Consider the following 27334-nt stretch of genomic DNA (forward strand, 5'->3'; position numbering starts at 1 on the left):
CAATCCGCCCTTGAGATCTTTGCCAAGAATATCCTTAGTAAGAATCTGTGGGGCGGTTTTCATCTTTTCAGTGAATTTTAATGGGTTGACCTTGGTCCAATCGCCATCTCTCATCTGAACATACCTTACAGGATTGCCGGGGCTGGTAGAGGTGTCTGTGTGGCATGCAGGGTAAAAAATAGTCAGAATGAAGGCTACAACTATGCGATCCAAACTCTGTCCATTCTTGACTGGGAACTGTGTAATGTTGCTTAGAAGATGGATATTTATATAAATCTGAATGAATGAATGAATGAATGAATGAATGATCGATCAATGTTAAAAAAAATGGGTGGGGGAACAGAGATTTGTGCAATTATGATTGCCATCTTAACTGTTTTATCCCCCTTCACCAAAAAGCCTTGGACATAGGGTTGAATTAGGGCAGACAGAACTATATGTGATGTCTGAGGTTCTCGGGCAGTGATCCCTAAGCTGTTTGATCCAATTATCCCTTTTCCTAGTAGTCTCAGATAATGTCATTATCCCCACAAACTTTGCTCTTTTATACAAGCATCTTAGCAGCAGCAGCAGCAGCAGTCCCAGAGAGGGTTCTGGTCTCCAAACAAGCAAATAGAAATTGCTCTATAATCTAGCTTAAGAATCATTCTAGTGGATAGGGGGAATTTAAATCTGGTAAGTAAATATATAAATCAGTAAATAAATGAATGTATAAATAAAACTCCCTAGCAATACCAGGAAGGAAAAAAAACACAGAATATTCCTTCCTTCCTTCCTTCCTTCCTTCCTTCCTTCCTTCCTTCCTTCCTTCCTTCCTTCCTTCCTTCCTTCCTTCCTCTCTCCCTCTCTTTCTTTCTTTCTTTCTTTCTGTCTGTCTGTCTTTCTTTCTTATTTTTTATTTATTAAATTTAGATGCCACCCATTTCCCTGATAAGATTACTCTGGGTGGCCTACAAAATGTTTTATCTTCATTTTCTTCATTAGTCTGCCTGTTGCAGCTTTCAAATACCCTCTTCCCCATTGAGGCACACTTCCCATCACCCCCAGCATCCACCCATCAAACTTTTATCTATTCTCTGTCCTATGGACTCTAGATCTTCCTCTGTTCTTTGCTTTGTTTGAGTTTACTTTTTTAGTGAAGCACTATTGCAACACAAACAAACTAGGAGAAGAGACAGAGTCAAGAGAAGAATAAGTCTGGCATCGTTACATTCCAGGTCCTGATCCGAGTCCAACCCTTCTTGAATTCCATTAACTCTTATGAAGCACTAACTTAATGAGAACCAATAGTTAACTACATTTTTGTGTATAGGTTTGAGCAATAAATCTTAATTGGAACTTAACGTATGGTCCTGTTATTCTTGACGCCTGACATAAACCATTCAAGGTGCTGCAGTTTCCAGTTAACCAATTCTAATGACAGTTGGGTAATCATTTTGAACCGAAAGAATTAATCTGCATTTCATCCATTTGAGTTAAGATTAGAGGTGTTCTGTAATCCTTTCGTGTAACATTTAATAGTAGTTCCCAAGCTGAATGGTTTTGAAATAGATGATAGATAGATAGATAGATAGATAGATAGATAGATAGATAGATAGATAGATAGATAGATAGATTCCTTCCAAGCTTTTTCCAACAAGGTTCCACTTTTTTGAGATCAAAAGTGTTGATCCATCCATTGATTTTGGTTGTGTCAAGAATTGATGCAATGAAATAAATTCCAAAAATTGAATTCCCTTTCCCGATTGCCAGCTTTCTACTAAATATTACTAAACTTTAAATTCTATAAGCTATACTGAGCTCATTTACATACTCAAAACTTTTCATTAGAAAACACAATTGCTTCATGCTTGAAGGCTTGATCTTTAAAATAACCTGTTTAAAAAAATAAATCTGATACAGAATTATATTTAATCTGAAAACTATTATTAGGCTCTAGTTGTACCTGTGAGCTTGTATCTCATCTGACACCTGAGTTTTTCTTAACATAAAGTGTTCGCATATAAGTTATGGATGATTTGTTAAATAGGGATGGATTTGTTAGTGACTAGATAAGGCTGCAGTTTTTCACTTTAACATGCATTTCACACTGCACTGATTATTGTGGTTCAAACCCGTATATTGAATATTTGAATAACGATCTGTACTTTTTAAATGTTAAAAGATCATCAAATACATAGAGCTAGCAATATAAAAATTAGCAGTATTTCATCTTACATGCTTGTAACTCTATTTTTTGTTTACTTTTTATTCTCTTTTTTCCCTTTTAAAAAGGTAACAGTTTATCTCTATGTGTGTGTGTGTGTATTACAGTAGTTCCATCTGAAAGCAGCCTACTATCATACTATCATTAGTACTGTATGTTCACTACTCACTTTTCATCTTCGTGTTTTGATTAAAGTAGAATTTCTTTTCTTGGGCTCTTTTGAAAATAAGAACATCAGAAGAATCAGATTAGAATATATGGAGTTTGTATTATGATTCCAAAGGTGGCCTTAGTACAAGCAAAGAAATAGCTTTCTCCCATTTTGATCCTCAACATAGAGTTATTGATTTATTTAACATATGGCAGTAGTACAATTAGCCAGGAGACTCAGGGCGAACTAGCTCCACCCTAGAAAGGCAAGTGATGTCCTACGGCATTATCTATGGCTTTCTCTCACCACCGATTTACTCGAAGTAGGATGTCACGTCCGGGCAGGTCCTGTACTGCCAAGGTCCAACCGTCCACACAAAACACCTCCACATTTCCGACCAAAGTGGTCCTTATTTATTACTTCCATATAACATGCTTTCGAAGTGCTAGATGGGCCAAAGTTGAGGCAAGTGACGGGAGCTCATTCTACCCTACGATGCTAGAAATCAAACCGCTGGCGCAAAAACTCATCCTCACCATCTTTAAGACCCTGTGCTATTGCATCTCCTAGCATGTGGTTCTAGGAATAGATACAAAATGTCTGTATCCATTATACACCAGTTTTACCATAAATCATAAGCCATTGTATCCCTTTTCCAAATCTTGTGTTGTGAAAAGCACAAACATTTTAAAATTATTTTTTTTCTCCGCAAAATAGGCACGCTAATTCATTGCAAACACTGAGAATGCTTTTATTCGTCTTGTAGTAATTTTCTTGAGTTGCATGTCTGTTTCATGAGCCTACTGTAGTTGTTTAAAAAAAGGATTCAGATGAGTGGATTCAACTCAATCTACATATCCCTCCAGAAAGCATCCTATAGGGATTCGTGTGGCTCCCATTTTCCTCTTGTTATTTAGCCTTAATAATTCTTTCTCTCAGTTTTCAAAAGGGGATTATTGTTTAGTTTTGCTTATCTCACTTGTGTGTGTTATAGCACCATTATTTCTCTAGTTCATGATATTTCCAGTTTTTCCCCTATGCTAGAGATTTATTTCACGGCAGCTATTACCAAATAAAAACGTTCTTCTTTTGCTGCAATTATATTACCAATCCCTTTTTCTGAACAGCGGAAAAAATGTTATTCTAACAAGATAGAACGGTTCACGGAGCACATAACATATTTTGTAGTCAGTGACACTTCAGATCTCATTATTCCTAACCTGTGTGCCCTTTTTCCATACGATACCCATCATTATTTTTCTGTATATCACTATTTCACCACATTGAAAGGTAGAGAGAGATTTAAAAAAATACCAATGCTAAAAACCAAGAAGCATCTCCCACTGAATTCAACAGCTGTTAGTAGGGTTGTAGCTTTAAGGGTCCAGCTGGGAGGTAAAGTTAGGAGGAAAAGATGGCCTGGTTCTCCGTTAAAGTCACTCGATTCTATATTCAGTTGCTATCTCTCAGCCTAGCCAACATCCCAGATTTCTTTTGAAGATAGCATGGGAAGGAGATGTCTCATTATGCCAGCCTGAATTTCATAGGCGCACGAATGAAACTTGGGATAAGAAAGTTCTGCCCAAAGGAAGAATTACAGAAGGTATTTGTGGGAAGAATCCAGAGAAAGAAATATTTTGGGGAATATTCAAAAGGCAGAATATATTTCCCCAAAGGAATAATGGAGAAGATCTTTAAAAAGGCAGAAACCTACACACACACACACCAGCCAGACAACTCAGCAGAAGCCAGCATTTAGAAATGCAGATGTAATAATCCATTCAGGAAGGTTGGAGCCTGCCAGCTAGACACGGAAGAAATTAGGAAGACAAAGACCCTTAAAATCTGCATACCCCACCCAAATTCTAAGGACAGGAAACATAATAGGATTAACCCAACACCATCAGAATACCAGAAAGGCACACTCAGACCCAGGTCAAAGTACATGACACAGGAAATACAAAGCTTCAAACAGGAACAGGAAACAAACTCAAGAGCCCCAGAAGGTATAAAAATCCACTCCCTGCTACATGTGGTCACTCTCTCTTTTCCAGACCCATCTTTCTGTCTGGCTCTCCTCTTCAATAAACTACAACCTTCTTTCTAAAGCAGTCGCCATGTTGTTTATTCCCGGCTTGGACTGGACCCTGATGAAGATTTTTCCTTCAACAGTGCACAAAAAAAACCCCTCATGAATATCAGTCGGCTTGAAAAATTCTGGATGACCTCTCATGTTAATGTTAGATAAACTTTTGAAATACAAGTTTGCTGTACAGGTGATCCTCAACTTTCAACAGTTTGTTTAGTGATTGAAGTTAATGACAGCATTGAAAAAAGTGACTTGTGACTGCTTTCAGACTCACAATCATTGCAGCATCCCCGTGGTCACTTGATCAAAATTCAGAAGCTTGGCGATGGGCTCATATTTATGATGGCTGCAGCGTCCCGGGGGCATGCGATCATCTTTTGCGACCTTCTGACAATCAAAGTCAATGGGGAAGCCAGATTCACTTTACGACTGTGTTACTAACTTAACATCTGCAGTGATTCACTTAACCACTGGGGCAAGAAAGGTCGCAAAATGGTGCAAAACTCACTTAATAACTGAGCAAAAAAATTGGGGGCTCAATCGTGGTCTTAAGTTATGGACTACCTGTATTTTCTTACCTTCATTTGCCTGCCATGGCCTATGGTTGCCTTAGGTGTCAACGAAAAAACGTTCCCAAACTAGTAAAACGAATATTGGATTATTATTTATCGATTTAATTTAGATGCCATTTATCTTGCAGTTCAAGGCGACTTTTATTTAGCAATCCTGAAGCCAAGGGTGGGCCGCTTAAGTTAGTAGAATCACACATCAGATTCCTGTTTCTCTTTCACAGCTCCAAGAACCCCTTTCGTGATAAGGTTTCCTTCCACTTTAAGGCAGAAAATTCACAAAAAACAGGAACTACAGAGTGTGTCCTAAATAAGGTAAAGGTAAAGGTTCCCCCGCACATGTGTGCTAGTCGTTTCCAACCCACTGAGCCAACGCGTCCCTTGTCCTAAAATAGGCTTACTTTAAAAAAAAAAAAAAAAAAACACCAAAGAATCAGCTCCTAAACCTCTCTTTCCACTCTTTAAGAAAAAAATGGTAAACTTGACCCACCAATATGTATGACACAGCCTTGCTCATTTTTAAATAGAATTAGTTTATCTGGAGATTGGAGGCCATTCCTCAAATTACAAGGGGGACCCTCTGCCTAAATTTGGAAAGGAGCTTGAGAGTTGCAAGGTGGATGTTAGCCTTGCAAGATCGTCCTGACAAGAAGGAAACCCCGGAGCACTAAAGGTAGTCCTCAACTTCCGACCACAATTGAGCCCAAAATTTCCGTTGCTAAGAGAGACATTCGTTAAGTGAGCCTTGCCCCATTTTACCTCTTTTCTTGCCCCACTTGTTAAGTGAATCACTGCGGCTGATAAGTTAATAGCCCGGTTGTTAAGTGAATCCGGCTTCCCCCATTGACTTTGCTTGTCCTAAGGTCACAAAAAGGGGACCTTGGGACACAGCAAAGGTCCGGTAAATAGGAACCTGTTGCCAAGCCTGTGGATTTTGATCACATGATCATGGGGATGCTGCAAAGGTCCTAAATGTAAAAAAAAAAAGGTCATAAGTCACATTTTTCAGTGCCGTTGTAACTTTGAACGGTCACTAAACGAACTGTTGTAAGTCGAGGACTACCTGTAGTTTTATGTTTATTGTGAGATTGCATTAACAAAATCTTGCAGAGTCTCTCTTCCCCCCTCGTCTTTACAGTCCAAGAAATTGGGGAGGAGGGTTCCTTCTGAGGCATTTCTTCCTGAGCTGTCTCTTATCGGAGCCATTTTGTTTTTGAGGGTCATAAATAGAAGCCCTGTATATTTATTTCAAACTTAGGTTAGTAAGCATAAGTGAAACAATCCAATACTTGCAAATTATAAAGAAGAGTATTTTGTGGGAAGTTAAAAAGTAATTTTAATTAAAGTATTTTAATAAAATAGTTAAAAGCGTAGGATTTCCATAGGCATTGTTACGTATGACTTTAACATATTAATTGTCCACCCTTGGGTTAAAAATGATTAGATTAAAGATTAGATTAACCTTTATTGTCATTTTTTTTCCCCTGTGGGCACAATGGCACAAATTAAAAATGAAATTTAGTTGCTTCCTCTCAAAGTGTACACACACGTAACACACGATATACAACATATGTATATGGACCTACACCTTTACATATAAGTAACATATGCATGTGTATGTTATATAAAAAGACATTTAATATCAGCTGAGCATCAAAGGAATAATCTAGGACCAGATAACCTTTATTTGTTTTTTTCTTCTTCTCTTTTTTAAATTTTATTTAGTGTTATTCATTATAACATACAATGTGAAAATACAAAAGCAAATAGTAGGGGACAAGGGTAGAAAAAGGGAAAACAAGGGTGTGAAGAAAGCGGGCCTCTTGATGTCTTTGAACTTCTCCACAATTGCTTCTGCATGGAATCCTTGGCCAATGAAATGCATCTGCTAAACTGAGCAGTATAAAAAAAATACTGCTTTTTTAATTACTAGCAATAAAAAAAAATACAATTGCAAGGCAGGTTCACAGTTTGCTGGCCTGCTGAACCCCTTCCTTTGCTTAAAGATAATCCTGTCCCTAACATTGCTGTATACTCTTCACTTCACACTAAATCTGTCAAACTGAGTAAATGCACTTAAATTCACACTACGGAGCAACTAAAGGCTGATTCTCAACTCCTTGGACATTTGGTTAAACGTTTGCCAGCGCCTGCATCATAACCCGCTCTTAACAAATATGCAGAAAATAGAAAGAGAGATAAAATTCCAATTTTTTGTGTTGTTTTTTTTTTAAAAAAAATCTGCGAACCAGTAACTGTCTTTACTCATGCAAGACATCTGCTTCTCTAGATGTCACCCTCGAAACGGCTCACAAAAGAGGCAATTAGAATTCTGTAGCAATCGTTGCAATTTTAAGGAAACTTTGAAGGAAAGGTGTTTAGTTCCCGCTGGCTGGGGAGATTGGAATCAAGCAAGTTGCGTGAATAGAAAATAAATGGCAGATGAGGCCTGTGAAAAGATGGTAATGTGATGAGCTTTGTAGCCAGAGCTTTTCTCTCAGCAGGCACAAGGACGCTAAGAGGAGTGAGAATGGGAGATACTTTATCCCCTGAAGTGAGCAGACAAGAGGTTTTTGAACAACTATTGTCCACCAAAGTAGAGTCAATCCAAGGTAGGCAGGAACTTCTCCCTCACATCAATACTTGAAATAAAGCTTGCCAGAACTACAGTCATTGTGGAAAGCATGGAAAGCTATCAAAAAAGCCCAGGGAACTTTTCAGAAATAAGAGAACTCTGAGGGGATTGCACTTGAATGCAAAATATTTCTTGGACATCACAGGAAGTGGGGTTATGTGACATCTGAACACCGGTCCATCTATCTCAGGGATGGTCAAATTGAGGCCTGAGGGGGGGAGGAGACATTTGTGACCTTCAAAGCTTCCCTTTCCCTAGAAATCTCCATTTTATAAGGGACCGCTATTCCATTCTTTTTTCTTTTAGCTTCCAAAACCTATGTGAAAATATAGTATCAAAAGCACGAGTCCCAAACGGCTTGGGGACTAATAGGGACAACTGATTTTTTTTTGGGGGGGGGGATGTTTTGCAGATGCTATAGCCAAAGCAAATCTGAATTTAGTATACTATATCTTATGTCCTATAATGGAACAAAGCAGGATATAAATGCCATTAATAATAAGGAATATAATAGAATTGACAGCAGATTTCACCCAGAGATAAATGCTTAGATGAATTTGGAGCATCCTGGCTAGATAGAGTATTTTAATTCATGCTACAGTTTTGTTCAGCTTTATTTGAACTTGAATCATAAAATAACTTTTGCTTATTCGTTGTTTGTTTTTGCCACGCTACATCCTTCAAATTCTTCAGGGTTGTCTGCCTTTAAAGATATATATTGTCATCTCAGTTTCTTCTTGGTTAATGATAGAGACGTGACAACTGCAAGAAATGTCCTTATCGATTAAAAAAAAAACACCTTGCTTTTGTGCCCATGTTGGAAGACAGATGGATGGATGGATAGATACTTGGTAGATAGTCTGCATGAAATTTTATGGAGGATGTAGGGCTAATTGAAAATCCTCACCTGAAAAGCTTTGGGAATTGGCTTCCTGTAAAAGCCATTTAAATTTACAGACATTCCCGGTGGTAAGAAAAGGCCTTGTGATCTTTATAGGTTTTGCTTTTCATTAAAAAGAAAAGTCTGCTCAGCTAATACTTTTGCCAGATCGCATGCTGGTTCGGATGCCAATAGCTGCCCACTCAGGAAGGGGATAGTTGAAATATTGGACATGGCAGAATGTCTGTGGAGATTCTCAATCATCCAGGACATAGTTGTCCCAAAAGTGCTTTTCAAAAGTTATTTTCTTGGCCTCGGCTCAAACCCTGCTTATCTGACTATTGCCTTGGCCAGGGGTCTTCAAACGTGGCCCTTTTATGACTTGTGGACTTCAACTCCCAGAATTCTGGGAGTTGAAGTTCACAAGTCATAAAAGGGCCATGTTTGAAAACCCCTGGCCTTGGGACTAGCTCTTTGTCCTGTTCTCCAAGGCCTTCCCTTTGGCCTCTAAACCATCCTCAGCCACTGGATTAGGGATGATGATGATGATGATGATGATGATGATTAACCAGTGGAATAACCTGCCTCCAGAGGTGGTGAATGCTCCAACACTGGAGGTTTTTAAGAAGAGACTGGACAGCCATTTGCCTGAAATGGTATAAGGTTTCCTGCCTGAGCAGGGGGTTGGACTAGATGACCTCCAAGGTCCCTTCCAACTTATGATGATGATGATGATGATGATGATGATGATGATGATGATGATGATAATAATAATAATAATAATAATAATAATAATAATAATAATAATAATAATAATAATAATAATAATAGAGTTGGAAGGGATGTTGGATGTCTTCTAGTCCAACCCACTGCTCAGGCAGGAGACCGTATACCACTTCAGACAAATGGTTGTCCATTCTCTTCCTCAAAACTTCCAGTATTGAAGCATTCACAACTTCTGGAGGCAAGTTTTTCCCCCTAGGAAAGTAAAAGTTCTTCATCCCTGATACTGAGAGAAAAGCTAAGCTGTTGCTGCTTCCCTTCTCTGGCACAGATAGAATTTTTAAAAGAAGAGACTTTCCTTAACTTTATTATTGTGTAAATTCTTATTTTGTTTGACCTTGTCTTGGACAACATGGAATACACTCAAGTTTAGAAATGGAAACCAACCTCAAAAAGTATCTCTTGATTAGCGCCGTGTATTACAATGATTCTTATATACACACATATGCACACAAATATTACACCTCACTGTGCTTCCTGCAGTGATACACATTTTGCAATTAATGAACTGTCAGATTCCAAGTCCTTAAAAAGAAATATGTTAGACTTTCTGTGTACACTAAAAGCATAATATTCCTTGGTCTGTTGATTCATTGGCATGAATACTCCTACCCCATCAGAAATTTATCAAATTTAAAAAAATGCTACCTTATGTTCTTGGCTTAGTCTCTAGTGTTTTATATGCAGAGGATGTGTTTATGGGAACAATCTGAATTCTCACCTGCACATTAAAAAGATAAAAATTTTCTACCTCAATTACATCTAGACCAGATAAGTTTTTTTTTAAAAAAAAACATCACTTTCTCTTGGAATGCATAATAAAGTTTGGCAAATACTTAATAGAGTTCACTTTATTTTAACTTAATTAATAAAGTTTGTTTAATAAAGTATTATTACATAATAAAGTTTGGCAAATAGCCAGTTTGGTGTAGTGGTTAAGGCACTGGCCTAGGAACCAGGCCAGTGTGAGTTCTAGTCCTTCCTTAAGCTTGAAAGTTGGTTCGGGACTTTTAGCCAGTCACCAGGACACTGTGAATTCTAGTTCCACCTTAAGCACAAAAGCCAGCTGGGTGATGTTGGGCCAGTCAGTAGGAGGCTGTGAGTTCTAGTTCCACCTTAAGCACAAAAGCCAGCTGGGTGATGTTGGGCCAGTCAGTAGGAGGCTGTGAGTTCTAGTTCCACCTTAAGCATAAAAGCCAGCTGGGTGATGTTGGACCAGTCAGTAGGAGACTGTGAGTTTTACTCCTACCTTTGGCATTAAAACTGGCTGGGTGACTTTGGGCCAATCACCAGGAGACGGTGAGTTCTTGCTTCATCTTAGGCATAAAAGCTAACTGGGTGTCTTTGGGTCAGTGACCAGGAGATAGAGAGTTTCTGGTCCTGCCTTAGGCATGAACATCACTTGGGTGACTTTGGGTCAGTCACCAGGAGATGGTGAGTTCTAGTTCTGTCTTAGGCATGAAAGCCAGCTGGGTGACTTTGGACCAGTCGCTCTCTCTCAGCCCAACCCACCTCACAGGATTGTGGTTGTGAGGAAAATAGAAGGAGAAAGAAGTACTAAAATAGGAGGAAGAAGAAGCCTATTTATAATAATAATAATAATAATAATAATAATAATAATAATAATAATAATAATAATAATAATAATAATAATAATAATAATAATAATAATAAAAGCAAGATAAAAATCAAATCAAATACTCAAGAATTATTATTCTCCATGCTTTCTCTTGTTTGCACGTTTGGATTATGCACCTTCACAGATGCTGATCAGAATGAAAAAAGAGTTTTTCTGGCCACCACCTTCAACTCTGTGAACAGTTCAAGAATCTAAATATAAGCATGCTGGACAGATGGCTGTCTAGATTCTGTTTGAGCACATTCTGTAAAGAAGAGCCCACATTGATTGTTAATTTATTCTACTTCCAAAGCCTGAAAAATGACTGGCTTTCACTTTGAGGAAACATTGCCTAATATTCATCTGAATCCTGTCTTCCTATTGCTTAAATTTATTATTTCATGTCATGAACTCCTGAGCAAAAGGGACAGGTTCGTACCTTATCTGAGGCATAATTTCATGTGGTCATGTACCCCCCCCCCAAAAAAATTCTCTTCTGGAAGCTTCCCCCCCCCTGCAATTCCTCCAATCTCTCTTTACGAGAGTTATTTTTTAGTTCCCCAATCATCTTCATTGACTTTCCCTCCGTTTGTTCCCATCTCTCTCGTTTCCTTCTTAAAGTAATGTGTCTAAAACAGGGCATTGTACTTGAGCTGGGTTTCGAACAAAGGAGAATTTAGTGGAACTCTTACTTTGTATGATTTCAGAATCCTCTAGGTTTTACCCAATTCTTGGCAGGACTTCTGTGAATACCATGGCATCACTCTGACAGGTTTTGGCTGGCAAAACACAACTGCATTCAGATAGACACATAAGAACACAAGAACTCCTACTAAGTAGTTTCTGTTGTAGAAAAGTCATAAAGCCACAATGAAAGAATTCAAACAATTGAAGTGTTTCAAGTAGAAAATGTATTTTGCTAAGCTGCTCGTTCTCTTGGCCAGCCTAGATAACACACTACGGGGGCTCCACTTCTGCAGTGGGGAAGCCCTGTTTCCATCTGGCCCTTGTTTCAAAGATGGTCTGATGGGTTGTCACGTTGCCATTCTCTGACCCTGTGAGGATTAACTCTCACAGATCAGGCGTGGCTAATGCTTAAATCTACTCAGTTCACTTCTGATTGCCAAAGGACATCCGTCTTAATATATTTCTTCTTTTCCCCCTTCATCTATTTGCCCTAAAATTTTGGTGTATATTCCTTTATCTGATTTATTTTATTAAATTATTTGCTGAGCTTGTCAGCTGGAAAGCTGTTTGTGTGGGTTCAAGACCCAAGAGCCACGTGATGAAGTGAGCTCCCATTACTTGTCCTGGCTCTTCTCCACCTAAATGCAAGTAGATAAATAGGTACCAACCACTTCAGTGGGAAGGTAATAGCATTCCATTCGCCTTGGTATATAGCCTGACCACAGATGTATCTTCAGATAACTCTAGCTCGCTCAGCTAAAAAAACTGAGATGAGCACAACCCCTTAAAGTCGGACATGACTGGACACAGGAAACCTTTACCTTTAATCATTCGTCTTTTGGTTTACCCACCAGAAAGGTTTGAGTAAGACCTTACTGTTCCACTTCTTTGTAAGCTTTTTGCTCTTGGTCTTATTGCTTTAATGGACCCATCCTGCAAAGGACCACACAAGGAAGCAAAATGGGCATAGTCTTTGCTTTTTCTCTGTCCAAAGGTATATATCTCTTAAAAACACTTCCCAAGTGTCTCCTAAATTAGTGTCATACATCCCATTTGCCACTATTTGAAGATGGGTTCTTACAGATACAGACCCTGAAGCTATTATAGGTACTTTGTCATCTTCTCTAAAGCTTTGTGGGAACTCTCATCTTTTCTCAAGTGCCTTTATGCTCCATGTCTCCTGTGGGAAATCTCTCTACCATACTGCAACAGGTATCAAGGGAAATCACTCTGTGGTGTGCTGCTAAATGTTTAAGGACTGGCAGAGTCAGTTCCATTGCTACTATCATGTCACTAGTTATAGAACAGCTGATTGGTGTGCTAGACGTCAGAGGCCATCTCTGCTGTCAACTGGCTTGCAAAATTCAGAAAAATTTAACAATTAGCTCTCACAAGCTGGTGCAAGCCAGCTCCAGCAAACATCTTAATAGCCTATTTAAAGCAAAAAAAAGGGGGGGAGGGCAAAAAGAGATAAAAACCACAATCTCTCTGCTATCTATTTTGTCCCCTGCAAGTCCTTCTCCACACTAGTTGTTGCCCTCTGTGCTATCATTGGTTCCATGTTGCTCGGTTGATTGTTGAGGACTATCCTGTCTTATTTGGGTCAGTGTTTTTTTGTTTGTTTGTTTGATGTCAAGGGACCTCAACATTATTTCTTGGTTCCACTGACGTACTAGTCTCAGCAACTGAGATGATCCAGTAGAACAGGGGTGTCAAACTCAATTTCATTGGGGGCTGCATCAGCTTTGTGGTTGCCCTCAGGGGGCCAGGTGGGTATGGCCAGGGTGGGCGTGGCCTACTGGGTGGGTGTGGCTAGAGTGTGTATGGCCTACTGGGTGGGCGTGGCCAGCTCTACATCGTTCTCATCAAGGGTGCCTATTGGGGCCTGGGCAGGAGTGGGACAGATCTGAGGGTCTCTGGCAGAAGGAGGGTCTCTGGGCCAGGGCCAAGGCAATGGGGGCCGTTCCCTCACTGTTTCCAGGATGGCTTCGTGGGCCACATGAAACCACTTCGCGGGCCGGATCCGGCCCCCGGGCCTTGTGTTTGACATGTCTGCAGTAGAAGCTAAGCCTGATCACACATGGGATATGATGGTGGTGGTGGTGATGATGATGATTATAATGATAATGATGATATCCATTCAGTTCTGTTCAACTCTTGGCAATTCTGTGGGCCGAGTCTTTCCACAACTTCTCATTTTGCACTACTTCTTTGAGTTGTTCTTTGCTCTGACGGGTGTCAGCTTTGATGGTGTCCAGCCACCATGTTCCTTGATGATCTTGTTTCCTTTTACCTCTAACTCTTCCAAATGTAATTGCTTTCTCCAGTGAATTCCCCCTGCATGACATGGCCAAAGTAAGTGAAACGCAGTTTCATGATTTTATGAAACATAAGGAGAGACTATTATTTCTCCAAAACCTAGGAAATTCCAAAGAGCCTTTGCTCAAGCAAATTTGCAGATGACCAATCAGAAAAGTCCAGTTATCAATTTTCTTTTCTTTTCTTTTCTTTTTTTCCCTCTCTTCGTACATGGGAAATTCAACACAATATTTCACAGATTTGGAAAAGTTCCTTGTAGTTAAACTTTGGGCCTGACAAATCATTAATTGTGAAATTGCTTTTCTGCTTCCATGATCTATGTTGATACATTAATCAAAACAGAAAACAAAAGAAGAGAAAAATCATGCTATAGAACAGAGCAAACACAGTAATTTGAATAGAACTGAATAAGTGAAGAGAGATGAATAAGTTAAATTAATAACCAAACTGCAGCTTAACTTGGAATTGCTGATCATTTCACTGTGGATGGTACCCTGGAAATAAATAATGCAAGATGAGGAAAGAAATAATAAATCCATATATTTTTCAACCTTTTTTCTTTCTTATTTCAACGGAATGCGATACCTTTGCAGAGGAGAGGCGGATATGGATTTTTACTAGCTTGAAAGTAGCTTAGGTTCTGCTTTTGCAAAAGGTTGCTAATACACCAATTCCCACGGTGACAGTATCTGATGGTTGCAAGTCAAGCTCTCTTGTATTTTGTTCTGTCTGGCTCTGTTGACCTCCCATTTCATATTGATTGTTTTGTTGGTTAACTGCTGTGTTGGTTTATTTAGTCGGTGCTTTCCACACATTTTCTTTTCACTCTTGTAAAAAAAGAAATGAAACTGATAATTCTGAATCATCACAAAAATAAGAGAGACACAGGGAGCATCTTTTGACATATATTCGTTTTGACTGATCCCAGAGATTTGAGGCAGATTGCTCCCTCACTCTGCAAAGCAGAATGGCTACAGTACTTTTCACCATGTGATGTAGCCAGCCCATCTAAATGGCCACCACTGGAGGTCTGCTTGCCTCCAAACATTAATCAATAATCTATATCAATAAATAAACGTGGAAACATTTAATCCAATTTACAATATAGTCTCCTTTCTGTCAGGCACACATAACCAGGAACAGGAGTTGAGTTCAAAGCACTTCAGGTTTATTGCATGCTACTTATACACAAGAATCTGGTCTATTAACACTCGAGGCAAATTGGCGGTAGATAAGAGCCGAATTCACAGGGAGAGGGGCTGGACTTAGGTCTCATGTGGGAATGTAACAACTCCAAACTGATGACACATTTGACCCCACCTTCAGGCTTTGCCTGGTCATCTCCTACACTTTCCTTTCTTAAATTAATTCTGAGCAGTAAAGGCTGATACAAATAATTAGAGTAGGATTTTCCAGGTATTCTTACAAGACCTGATGCATATTCTCTAACGTTTTTCTTCCATCTAAAACAGAGATCACCAACCTTTCTGGGCTCGTGGACCAGAGGGAAGGAGAGCAGTTTCAAATTTGGTGCACGTTTGTGCACTTTCACACAAGGCCACACACACTGGCACAGCACTAGCAGCCCCCTTTCACGCATGCGGCATGTGCTGGTGCTGTGTGTATCCGCAAATGGCCACATACCCCCCATGGCAGCTAGCGGCCTGTTTGCGCATGCGCAAACGGGCCGCAGACACCTGCCCCATGCTAACGTCCTTGTTCTCACCCACCCACATGCGCATATGGGGCCGCAACTGGGGGGGAATGCGTGCCCACACGTGTGTGCACCTGCCAGCCATTTCAGTGGCCCACTGGCCAAGAGCCAACAGCCCGGTCCCAGGCCATGGCCCATAGTTTGGGGATCCCTGATCTAAAACACAGATAAATGAGAGCATCTGTGAACACCTATGCAACCAATGAAGCCTCTTTTTGCATCTGCTGGAGATTGTTGCCCCTAAATTCAGATAATTCTCAGCCTACAATCGTAACTGTGATTAGAATTTCCATTACTAGCAAGACGGTTGTTAAGTGAGTTTACCCCAATTTTATAATCTTCTCTGTCACTGTGGTTAAGTGAAACACTACAGTTGTTAAGTAGATCACACAATCATTAAGTAAATCTGGCTTCCCAATTGACTTTGTTGGTCAAAGGCCGACTGGGAAGGTCACAAATGGCAGTCATGTGATCCTAGGACACTGCAATAGTTGTAAGTGAAAGAACCAGTTGTAAGTCACTTTTTTCATTGCCGTTGCAACTTCGCACGGTCTCTAAATGGTTGTAAGTAGAGGACTAGCTGTACATTTATAATGCAGACATGCAGGGGAATGAAAGATGCAATGCAGGCCTTACTATGTGCAAAAATATGTGATTCACATATTTGCACCAGAAATCTCCATGTAGGGAAGAAAACATGGGATTTGCATCATTATGTTACCTTACAGGTTGTCACTTTGACATAATCTCAGTTTGCTACAGCCACCTTTGAATCTGGCATACCGCAAAGCAAATTTGCATCACTTTGAGCATACCTACATAGATAGAGCCAATTTGGTTAAGACATGGACTTCAACTTGCAGAATTCCCTGGCCAGCATGTATTCATGTATTTCAATTCCGTTTTTGGTCCATGACTGAACATATAAACTAATAAAATAATGAACAATGACCTTGCTGGCAAGGCTCACAATATCTGGTTTGGGATGTAAGATTCCCAACCCAATCACTTTACACCCCTCTCCCCACTATTAATTTAGAGATGGTTAGTTTTAACCTCAAAGAGTTCCAGTTTAGTTTGGGGTTGAACTAATTTCTCATGCCTTCCCACTGTCAGCTGTGTCATACAAACTATAGAGCATCCCGGTGTTGGGATCCATCCTGAATTTTGATGGAATCAAGACAGCTGTGAATGATATAACTGAGTTTGTGCTTCTCATCTCTGTCCATAGCTTCCACTTGAAGGATCTTAGTGTCCGGCATGATGTCCTCAGAAATCATTACATTGTAGCTTGGGTGGGAAAATTCTGGATCGTTATCGTTTTTGTGCAAACCTTTGATTAGTACCTTTAGTTAAGAATCAAGGGGGGGGGGAAGAAAAGATAGAACAAGATTTATATATTTACCAACTCTTGTCAAAAGGACATATGATTATTGGGACATACAAGACACACATTCAATTTCACAGCTACTAAGATTGTTGGCCCTACAGGTACAAAAATAGCCAGAGAAACACCTGCAAAATGGGTCCCTTGTCAGTTAGCAGGAATGCTGATTTACCACCAGCTTATCAAATACTTAGGAGCCTTGGTAGCACAAGTAAACGAAAGCCAATCACCAGCCATCAATACACCAATCAGCCAATAGGAAGGCACCACATAAACACGACTCACAGAACAGCCCAAAGCATGTATTCCAGTAGAGAATAATTCCCTGAAAAATGGGCTCCAGCAAGAGTCTGAAAGCTCAGGTGACAGACCCAAATTTGATCTCGCAAACTATATAGTTAACTGTTCTTTCCTTATGCAAGTTCTAGAAAGATTTAAAGCACAGTGAGGTGTCATTTTTTTACTTTTTTTTTCCAAAGAGGGACATTGACAGTTGTAAACTGTGAACGCTCACTGCTTACCGCATCACATCTCCACTATTTTATCCCCTTCTTGCTTTTCCACAAAATAAAACAGATTAAACCTCCTAGGTGGATAAGTTTAAAGGGATATTATTTCCATTAAGGGAAATCTACAAAGCAAGCCTACATCCCTTTAAAGAATAATAATTAAAATGTTATTTCACAGCTCATCATAGTCTCAGAGCGGTTTGCTGTAATAACCTACAACCAGAATTAATAAAACATATTCAAATAACATTTGAAAATTAAGTTTTAAGTCAACCGTAAATGCTGTTTTGGGAAAAGGGTGTTTTTAAAACCTTTTCAAATACTACCAATCTCACTAGTGAATTCTAGGAAAAGGGATAAGAATAGAAAAGACTGCAGCTACCTTAAGAAAGCATTTATCTATATTGGACAGAAACATTTGATTCATCCCTTGCTGCCTAATATCTGGTACGAGTAGTCCTCAACTTACAACCATTCATTTAGTGACTATTTAAAATTATGACACTGGGGGAAAAAGTGACCTATGACCATTTTTCACATTTTCGCATCCCCATGGTCACATGATCCAAATTCAGACACTTGGCAATTGACTCATATTTAGGACGGTTTCAGAGTCCCGGCGTCACATGATCACATTTTGTGACCACCTGACAAGCAAAGTTGACGGGGAAGCCAGACTCATTTAACAACTCTGTTACTAACTTAACCACTGCAGCGATTCACTTAACAACTGAGGCAAGAGAGTTCGTAACATGAGACAAAACTCACTTAACAACTGTCTTGTTTAGCAATAGAAATTTGGGGCTTAATTGTGGCCATATGTCGAGGCCTATCCTAACCTGTAGCTATAACAATAAAATTATATACAGGTAGTCTTTGACCTGTAATCATATTTGAGGCAGGAATTGTGGTCATAAGTTGAGGCAGCAGATACAATTTTTAGATTTTTGGGTGTGGTCATTAAGCAAATGCCACGGTTATTAAGTAAGCATTACAGTCATAAAGTGAATCCATTTTCCCCAATGGGAAAAACTGTATGTAAACATTGGAAACCAGCAGAACAAAAATCGCAAATCACCTCAGGACACCACAAATGCCTCCAAAGCACCCAAAATATGATCATGGGACCCCCCCCAGGGACAGAATTGGCCATCGCAACTTGAAAAACAGATAATAAATAGCTCTGGTGCTATTGATTCTAATTTCAACCGATCATAAATTGAGGACTGTCTCGTGTAAAATTATGTAAGAAAAGTTAATGGAAGGAAATGTAGTAGGGTGGACAATATATGTGGATGCGCAGAATATTTTGAATTCTAAGCATCTCGGATTTGAACCATTCTGCTCTAAGTTCTGATCTCCCCACTTTGTGGAGCTCAAAGCTTTTGTTTCAAATTCCAAACAGGATGTTTGAGGCGGCTGACTGTTTTGTTCATAGTTATTTATATTCTATTTCAACCTTTTTACTAGGTATGGCTCTGTGCGCTTCTAAGCTTTTTTTTTCCTCTTTTTTCCCCCCTGCTATCCTTACTCTTTCCACTTCAGGTTACCGTAACAGATGGAGCAATCTCTCCCAAGCAATCTACCGTATGGCTGGTGGTCCAGGTTCTGGATGAAAACGATAACAAGCCTCAGTTCCCAGAGAAAGTCTATCAGATCAAACTGCCCGAGAGGGACCGAAAGAAGAGAGGGGAGCCCATATACCGAGCTTTTGCCTTCGACAAGGACGAAGGCCCCAACGCGGAGATCTCCTACAGTATTGTGGATGGAAACGAAGACGCCAAGTTCTTCATTGACCCCAAGACTGGAATGGTTTCATCGCGAAAGCAGTTCACTGCTGGGAGCTATGATATCTTAACTGTAAGCCTTAAAGTACTGGAATAAGCCTTTGTTTTACTTCTTTGCTTTAAGAGCAGGTTTTACTGTTTTTAGGTTGCCTTGCAGGAGGTCCTCGACTCACAACTAGTCACTTAACAACAAATAACGATGGGCCTAGAGCAAATGTTTTGCAGCCCATAAAGCATTTCTGGCCTTTGTAAAATGTCATGCCTCACACCCACACCACATATGGATTATACATACATACATATCTGGCGTACATACATACATACATATATTGTGTTCATGTGAAGAGCGAATTCAGGTGCTTGGCAACTGGCTTACCTTTCCAACTGGCGGCACAATACCATGGTCACGTGACCACAATTTGCAGGGGGGTTATTTTGTCAGTTTCCAGCATTTTTTTGTCATTCAGAAGAATAGGGCTGCACTTAGAAATATTGTATTTGCTTAACAACCACATTGGTTTATTTAATGACTACGCAGTTTCACTTAACCACTGAAAAAAATGTTGCAAGATCAGGTATGGTCATACAGGTGTCTTGAGTCACAATGATAACGACTTACAAACCAGAGATCCAGGCCCAATTTCGGTCGTACATTGAGGACTACCTGTAGCACGAGTTTTCATTAGCAACAGCTTGCTTGTCTTGAACCCTCAAGTTAAGAACTGGATTGTCAAGTAAGTTGAATTCAGGTCAAGGTCATTTTCTGACTCTAGGGAGAAGTGCTTAGCCAAGGGAACCAGCATTGTCTGAAAACAGGGATCCTCAGCTTTGGGAACTTTAAGACTTGTGGACTTCAACTCCCAGAATTCCTCAGCCCAGCAAAGCTGGCTGTGCAATTCTAGGAGTTGAAGTCCACAAGTCTTAAAGTTCCCAAGGTTGAGGACCCCTGGTCTGAAGACATTTCTGTGGTCATGTGACCAACATGACTATGTGCTGAGGTGCACAGAACACTATTACCTTCCCACCGAAGTGGTACCTATTTACCTACTTGGATTTGCATGCTTTCAAACTGCTAGGTGGGCAAGAGCTGGAGCAAAAAACAGGAGCTCACCCCAATCACGCATTGCTCTGGTGTCGAACCCGGGCTATCACTTTCCCATCTTAACAAGCTCAGTGTCTTCAATTGTTGAGCCATGGCGCCCCTGATGGATTTTCAATTTTTGACCTGGATTTTCAAGTCAGTTGAATTCAGGTATCTCCATTCAAATCAAATGTACTTGTCAGTATTTGTCTCACTCTCACTGAATATGAAAAATAGTTGGCTGGATGCCCTATGCGTGAGAGATTAATTGGAATCTGCCTTCTTCATTATTGGAAGGGATTCACAGGAACTTAATTGGATGGCAAGTGGTGAAGGGTTAAGTGGGCACAGGTGTCTGCTGGTGTGTCACATAGGTCAACAGCATGCCTTCTCCGGTGCATCTGATTTAAAAGCCATAACAGTGGTTGCATGGTGGCAGCAAATTACAGTCTAAGCAGGGGGATTTTCACAACTCACTCTGTGTAACAAATGAACTTTGCTTCTTGGGAACTAGTTCAATGGCAAGCCAGACAGTTTGCTCAAAGCGCTTAATCAGGTCTGATGAATACTTAGTTGCTGCTTCACACAAGATGTGAAGCGTGGCCAGTGTTGACCTTGATTAGAGTTTGGCTTTTTTTTCTTCTAAATTAGTAAATTGTACAAGGGGATAGTCCTCAACTTGTGACTGATCGCTTAGTGACTGTGTGAAAATACAGCAGACCTAGAGCGAGCCTAAGGTTGAGTATGTTGTATCAGCCTCCAAAATGGGTTATTTCTGTGTTAAATGAGATGTAAAGAAGTTTAATGAGATCTAACCTCAGCCTTGATTCCTAGGAAGATTCGACCTTTAATGGGGTTTTTGGTTTAACTCAGTCCTCCAGCTCTGCTTTATTCAGAATTATCTGTGTTGTTGTGGGTTGGAAGGCTTGTTAAAGAGAATAGCAATAGCAATAGTTCTTTTGCAGACATATACCCTCCCCCCACCCACCCACAAAATAACACAAACTAGTGGTCTTTGATTAGATTTAAATACCAAGCACATCCATCAAAATTACTTGCCCTGGAAGTCCTGATTCCACACACTTTGGATTCTTGTCAACATTTGTTACTTCGCTCTGGTCCTTGTTTCTTCCAAAAACATTTTAAGAAGAACGTTAATATTCTCCCCTTTCACTACCACTGGTCACCTACCCTGCTGGCTTAAATGTTTTTACCCAAAAATACAAAATGTGATGACAAAATAACACGGAAGGGATCTTGGAGGTCTTCTAGTCTGACCCTTGCTCAAGCAGGAAACCCTATACCATTTCAGACAAATGGCTGTCCAATCTCTTCTTAAAAGCCTCCTGGGTTGGAGCACCCACAACTTCTGCCTTCCTGTCTGAAGCAGTGATGCTTCTAAACCAGTGTCAGAATCCATTTATATCACATTCATAAATGTATGTTTAAAATATTGTGCCTCCCCCTGGATTCTGCCATCTTCCGAGGGGGAAGGAGAAGAGGTTTATTCAGCCTGCCTGTAGGCTATCTTCAAAGACCAAGAAAAACCTTTTGAACTGGGGACAACAAGGGGGAGGGTTAGGGAAGAAGGGATCTGGTCTGTATCTCCATTTGAAACTGAAAGGAAGAAAGCAATAACAATAAAAAGCATGAGAAGATTACCCTTTCCCAAGGAAGGGCCTGACACCTAAGTTTAATTAATGTGAGTCTGACCAAATGGGGTTGAAGGGAGGGGGTTGAAACGGGAATCCTTTATATAGTATCAAATGTAACACAATGCCAGATCCTGTCTTGTATTCCCACAATCGACTACATCTTAGTAAAATCTCCTTTTTGGACAAGCCTGGTTCCAAGAGGTCTTTATTTCCTAGATGTGAATTGGGGTGGGTCCTCCTGACAACCAGATTGTGATGCTGTAGCATCCTGTCATACAGCATCACAGTCTGTATATAGTATGTAGTATGTTTTAGTAGTATGTATATAGTATGTTTTAAATGTGTGTTATGTATGTGTACACTTTGAGAGGAAGCAACTAAATTTCATTTTTAATGTGTGCCATTGTGCCCAGAAGAAAAAAATGACAATAAAGGTTATCTTACCTTACCTTCCTTACCTTACCTTACCTTACTTACCTTACCTTACCTTACCTTACCTTACCTTACCTTACCTTAACTTAACTTAACTTAACTTAACTTAACTTAACTTAACTTAACTTAACTTAACTTATTTTATCTAGACAACTCATTCCACTGGTTAATTGTTCTAACAGTCAGGAAGTTTCTCCTCAGTTCTAGGTTGCTTCTCTCTTTGGTTAGTTTCCATCCGTTGCTTCTTGTCCTGGACTCTGGTGCTTTGGAGAATAGCTTGACTCCCTCTTCTTTATGGCAGCCCCTGAGATATTGGAACACTGTTATCATGTCACCCTTAGTTTTGCTTGCAGTGTAATACAGAAAAAACGCCATCTATCTCATGATCGTAGGAATTCAAAACCAGGGACCATTTTGAAAGCAAAACAGAGATGAAAGCTTTGCCCAGAGAAGTGTGCTAAAGTGTCCTCTCTGTCTCCCTCGTCTAACAGATCAAAGCAGTTGACAACGGCCGGCCTCAGAAGTCTTCTACAGCTCGCCTCCACATTGAATGGATTAAGAAACCACCCCCGTCCCTCGTTCCTCTGACTTTCGACGATCCCTTCTATAACTTCACCATCATGGAAAGTGACCGGGTGACAGAAATTGTCGGCGTGGTCTCCGTGCAACCTGCTAACATCCCCTTGTGGTTTGACATCGTTGGTACGTCAAGCCTGGAGGCCATCTTGGCCCAGAGTGGAAACTAGCATTGCATAGATTTGGGTTAGAGAAAACTAACAAGGGATTGACGTGGCTAATTTAATATAACTACCCTTTTCACGCTTTGGTTTTGATGCCTTAGCTAAGCTATATGGCTGGATTGTTTCTTGGTTTTTTTGTGTTTTTTCCCCTCCTCTTCCATAACATGTGACTGACTTGCGATCCTAATGTTGTCTTGTCGTTTAAATTCTCTGGCCGTAATTTGCTAATCTCATTTCTAAATGTATTTTAATGGGCGACTTTAATCAGCTGTCCCTCATTTCTCTCTTTCTCTCTTTTTCTCCCCGGTGCTTTTTATTTCCTTTTGCATTCTGTTTACCTTGGTTGTTTTCCTTTCCTTTCGTTTTCTTTTTTTTCCTTTTTTTTCTGCTTCCAATCGCTCTGCTTCAAGGTGGCAAGCATGCCCGGGAGATGTTCTATATCCTACAGACAGCTTGTGGGCAGAACTGCTCGACCGAAGGTACCTTTAGCGCAAACAGGTTTTGCTACAGTTTTATCAGCTGCCGTTTTGGGGTTTAATATCTAAGAAAATTGATCTGTGAAGTCAAACTCCATTTGTATCTTTCCTACCTTTCCAGGAGGCCTCGGATAGATCTTTGAGGGGGCCATTATCAGCAGTTTGCATACGGGTAGTCCTCGACTTAACCGCCCCCACTTGAGCCCCAAATTTCTATTGCTAAGTTGTTAAGGGAGTTTTGGCCCATTTTTACGACCTTTCCTGTCGTAAAAGTTGCTAAGTTAGTAACACGGTTGTTAAGTGAATCTGGCTTCCCCACTGACTTTGCTTTTCGGAAGGCTCCAAGAGGAGAAATCACGTGACGCCGGGGACGCTGCAACCACCATAAATATGAGTCAGTGGCCAAGCGTCTGGATTTTGATCACGTGGGACGCTACAACGGTCTTAATTTTGAAAAGGGTCATCAGTCACTGTTTTCAGTGCCAGGGTAACTCCGAGCGATCACTAAAAGAACTGTTGTAAGTTGAGGACAACCTGGACTTGTGTCTCATTTCAGTCTCCCTTCGTGATCTTCAGCGTTTTGTCCTCCAGAGCAGCTCTTAGATGATTTGGAATGGCCTTGTAAAATGTCCAGCAACATTGCCAATTTGGAAATATTATGGTCCATGTAGTGTTAGCCATTGCAGTGTGCTCAGAAATTGCGTATGATTCAAGGTGGACCAGTTAGAACAGCTTTCCTCAACCATAGCAACTTTTAAGAAGTGTGGACTTCAACTCTCAGAATTTCACAGCCAGCATAGCTGGCTGTGGAATACTGGGAGTTGAAGTCCACACCTCTTAAAGTTGCCATGGTTGAGAAACACTGGGTTTGAAGGTTACATAATCCAGGCCTGGTGGTTAACATTATGGTTCTTCAGCAACTTGGCTCCCAGTGCTAGCTTACAGCTTTAGACCGCCAACTTTGGCTTTAACTCAGTCTGGTCTCCTCCCAGCCATTGGAACTGCAAACACAAGAATTCCATGCTGACCCGAAATTCAAGGGGTTTGTAGTTCCAAAATTGTTGGAAGGTGACCAGTTGGAAAAACGAAATAGTCTCTCAGGACCTTCTACAGAGGTCTGTTCATCTGGTTTGAGGTGTAAAAAATGACGAATGAGAGGCAAGAGGGAACATTCTCTGTGGAACTAGTTGCCACTTGGAACTCCTCTCCACAAGAGTTTGGCTTGCTTCTTCCTTACAACTTTTAGTTGCCAAACAAAGGTGGAGTTTCTTCTGAACTGCATTCGTAGTACTCTAGTAGTTAGTCTCCCTTCCAAGTTATTACTCCTTTTTGCTGATACAGGTAGTCCTCGTCTTACAACCACAATGGAGCCTAAAATTTCCGTTGTTAAGTGAGGCATTTGTTAAGTGAATTTTGCCCCGTTTTATGACATTTCTTGCCTCAGTTGTTAAGTGAATCGATGCAGTTGATAAGTTGGTGACCCGGTTGTTAAGTGAATCTGGCTTCCCCCATTGACTTTGCTTGTCTTAGAAGGTCACAAAAGGTGATCACATGACCCCGGGACACAGCAACGGTCATAAATATGAACCAGTTGCCAAGCATCTGAATTTTGACCACATGATCATGGGGATGTTAGAAAGGTCATAACTGTCATTAGTCACTTTTTCTAGTGCCATTGTAACTTTAACTGTTGTAATCCAAGGACTACCCGTAATCAGTATAGTTACAGTGCTTAGTCTGGAAAGTTTGATAAGACGTGTAATTATTTTAGTATGTCTTAGAGATAACTGATTGATAGGCAAATTATATACACCGATGCTAAATAGTTGTATGCATCTGTCAGCAAATTGTACTATGGGTAGAACTGGATTAAAATTTTGTGTGAGTAGAATTCCTCTGGCTGTCTGGAATTCAGTTTAAATAAATTCTGTCAGCCCCAACCATCAACACAGGTTTGTTTTTTTTAATAGTGAAAATGAAAACCACATGGATGGTTTTTTTAAAAAAAAAAAACAACAAAAAAACAAAGGAAAATTACCAGAGAGTAATCACATTGTATGCCGGATTGGCAGATGTGGAGATGATGGAGACTGCCCATTGGAATGATTTGTACACCCATGAATCTTTCTTGCTGCTGTGTGTCTTAGAAGCACTCAAATGCACTGAGAAGAGTAGCAGATAATTGCTAAATTGCCTTCTCTTGAATGGATGCCGCATCCAAGAACCAAGTAGGAATATCTTGACTTTCTATCTACTGAATGCAGAGCCAGCTAAGATGAGACAAGAATGCCAGATCAGAGAACAACAATCAGTAGCTTTTTTATAGATCTTTCCTTCTTTTGCAGTCCGTCTCTATGTGAACCGTAACTCAGGAGCAAAGCATTTTCAGCGTAGAAGGTCCTAAATTGAATCTTTGCACCTCTTAAGTGTTACCGAAATTAACTTCTGGCATCCTTCACCATTGGTTATATTGATCTTGGATGCTAAGTCTGTTTTCAACATGGAGGCCCATGGATTCCCCATCTTAACTTTATGTTTTTCAGCTTTAGATCGCAAATAAGTTCATCAGACATTTCCCAGGGCTCCATATGAATCATTTCTTAAAACAGCTTCATTATTTTAAAAAATGACTTAGTCAACTTCACAGACTATTGATGTGTACACGGGAACGATTCATTTAGATGTATAAAACTGTATTAGCACTTCAAACTAGGTCACTCAGTGCACACCAGATCTTTCCTCCACAGCAAATATGTCTACATGGACCAGCTTCTGCAATTATCTTGATGCATGACTTGGAAACAAGTATTGCAACATATTGTCAAAGGTGTGTCAACATTTGCCTAGCAATTTCTCAAAGGTTTTCATCTGTGAAACAGGTTTCCATTTATCATAGAGATAGGTAGGTAGGTAGATAGGTAGATAGATAATAATATAATAATAATATAGTAGTAATAGTAATAATATAAATTTGGAAGGGACCTTGGAGGTCATGTAGTCCAACCTCTGCTCAGGCAGGAAACCCTATTACCATTTCAGACAAATGGCTGTCCAGTCTCTTCTTAAAAACTTCCAGTGTTGGAGCATTCACAGCTTCTGGAGGCAGGTTGTTCCACTGGTTAATTGTTCTAACTCTCAGAAAATTTCTCCTTAAGTTCTAGGTTGCTTCTCTCTTTGATTAGTTTCCATCCATTGTGATTAGTTTCCATCCATTGATAGATGATAGACAAACAGACAGACAGACAGACAGATAGATGGATGGATGGAGATAGGATATATAGGGGAGAGAGATAGGGAGATAAATAGGGAGAAAGAGGTTTGCTTTTTAAAATTTATCTTGGTGACTTTTTGAGCTGGCATTGTTGGAAGTAGCAGAGAATATGCTACTATAATAGTATTGTTTTGTCCTGCACATCATTCTGAGTTCTTCACATTGTCCAGTGTGGGGGAAAAATGGATGGAAGGGAAGATTTCAAAGTGAGAAATGATTTCACAGTGAAAGACAGTCTGTTCATACACACAAACACGTGTGCACTCGTACATATTGAGAGAGAGAGAGAGAGCGCTCTTGATTATTTTTAAATTCGGTAAGCGTAAGAATACCACGCTAGTCTCA

At 40.1% G+C, this 27334-nt stretch overlaps 1 protein-coding gene across 1 annotated transcript in view; it reads left to right on the forward strand.

Moving 5' to 3' along the window:
* FAT3 (FAT atypical cadherin 3) overlaps positions 1–27334 on the forward strand; it is a gene marked incomplete at both ends in the record, with an annotated part of 425634 nt that overhangs the window by 228219 nt on the left and 170081 nt on the right. Inside the window, 3 exons of the mRNA XM_081327912.1 lie at positions 19093–19407; positions 22994–23204; positions 23653–23721. Coding sequence (XP_081184038.1) covers positions 19093–19407; positions 22994–23204; positions 23653–23721 — 595 coding nt within the window. The remainder of the gene's footprint in view (positions 1–19092; positions 19408–22993; positions 23205–23652; positions 23722–27334) is intronic.

Source organism: Vipera berus (genome assembly GCF_964194415.1).
Source record: "Vipera berus genome assembly, chromosome: 4".
Lineage (NCBI taxonomy): Eukaryota > Metazoa > Chordata > Lepidosauria > Squamata > Viperidae > Vipera > Vipera berus.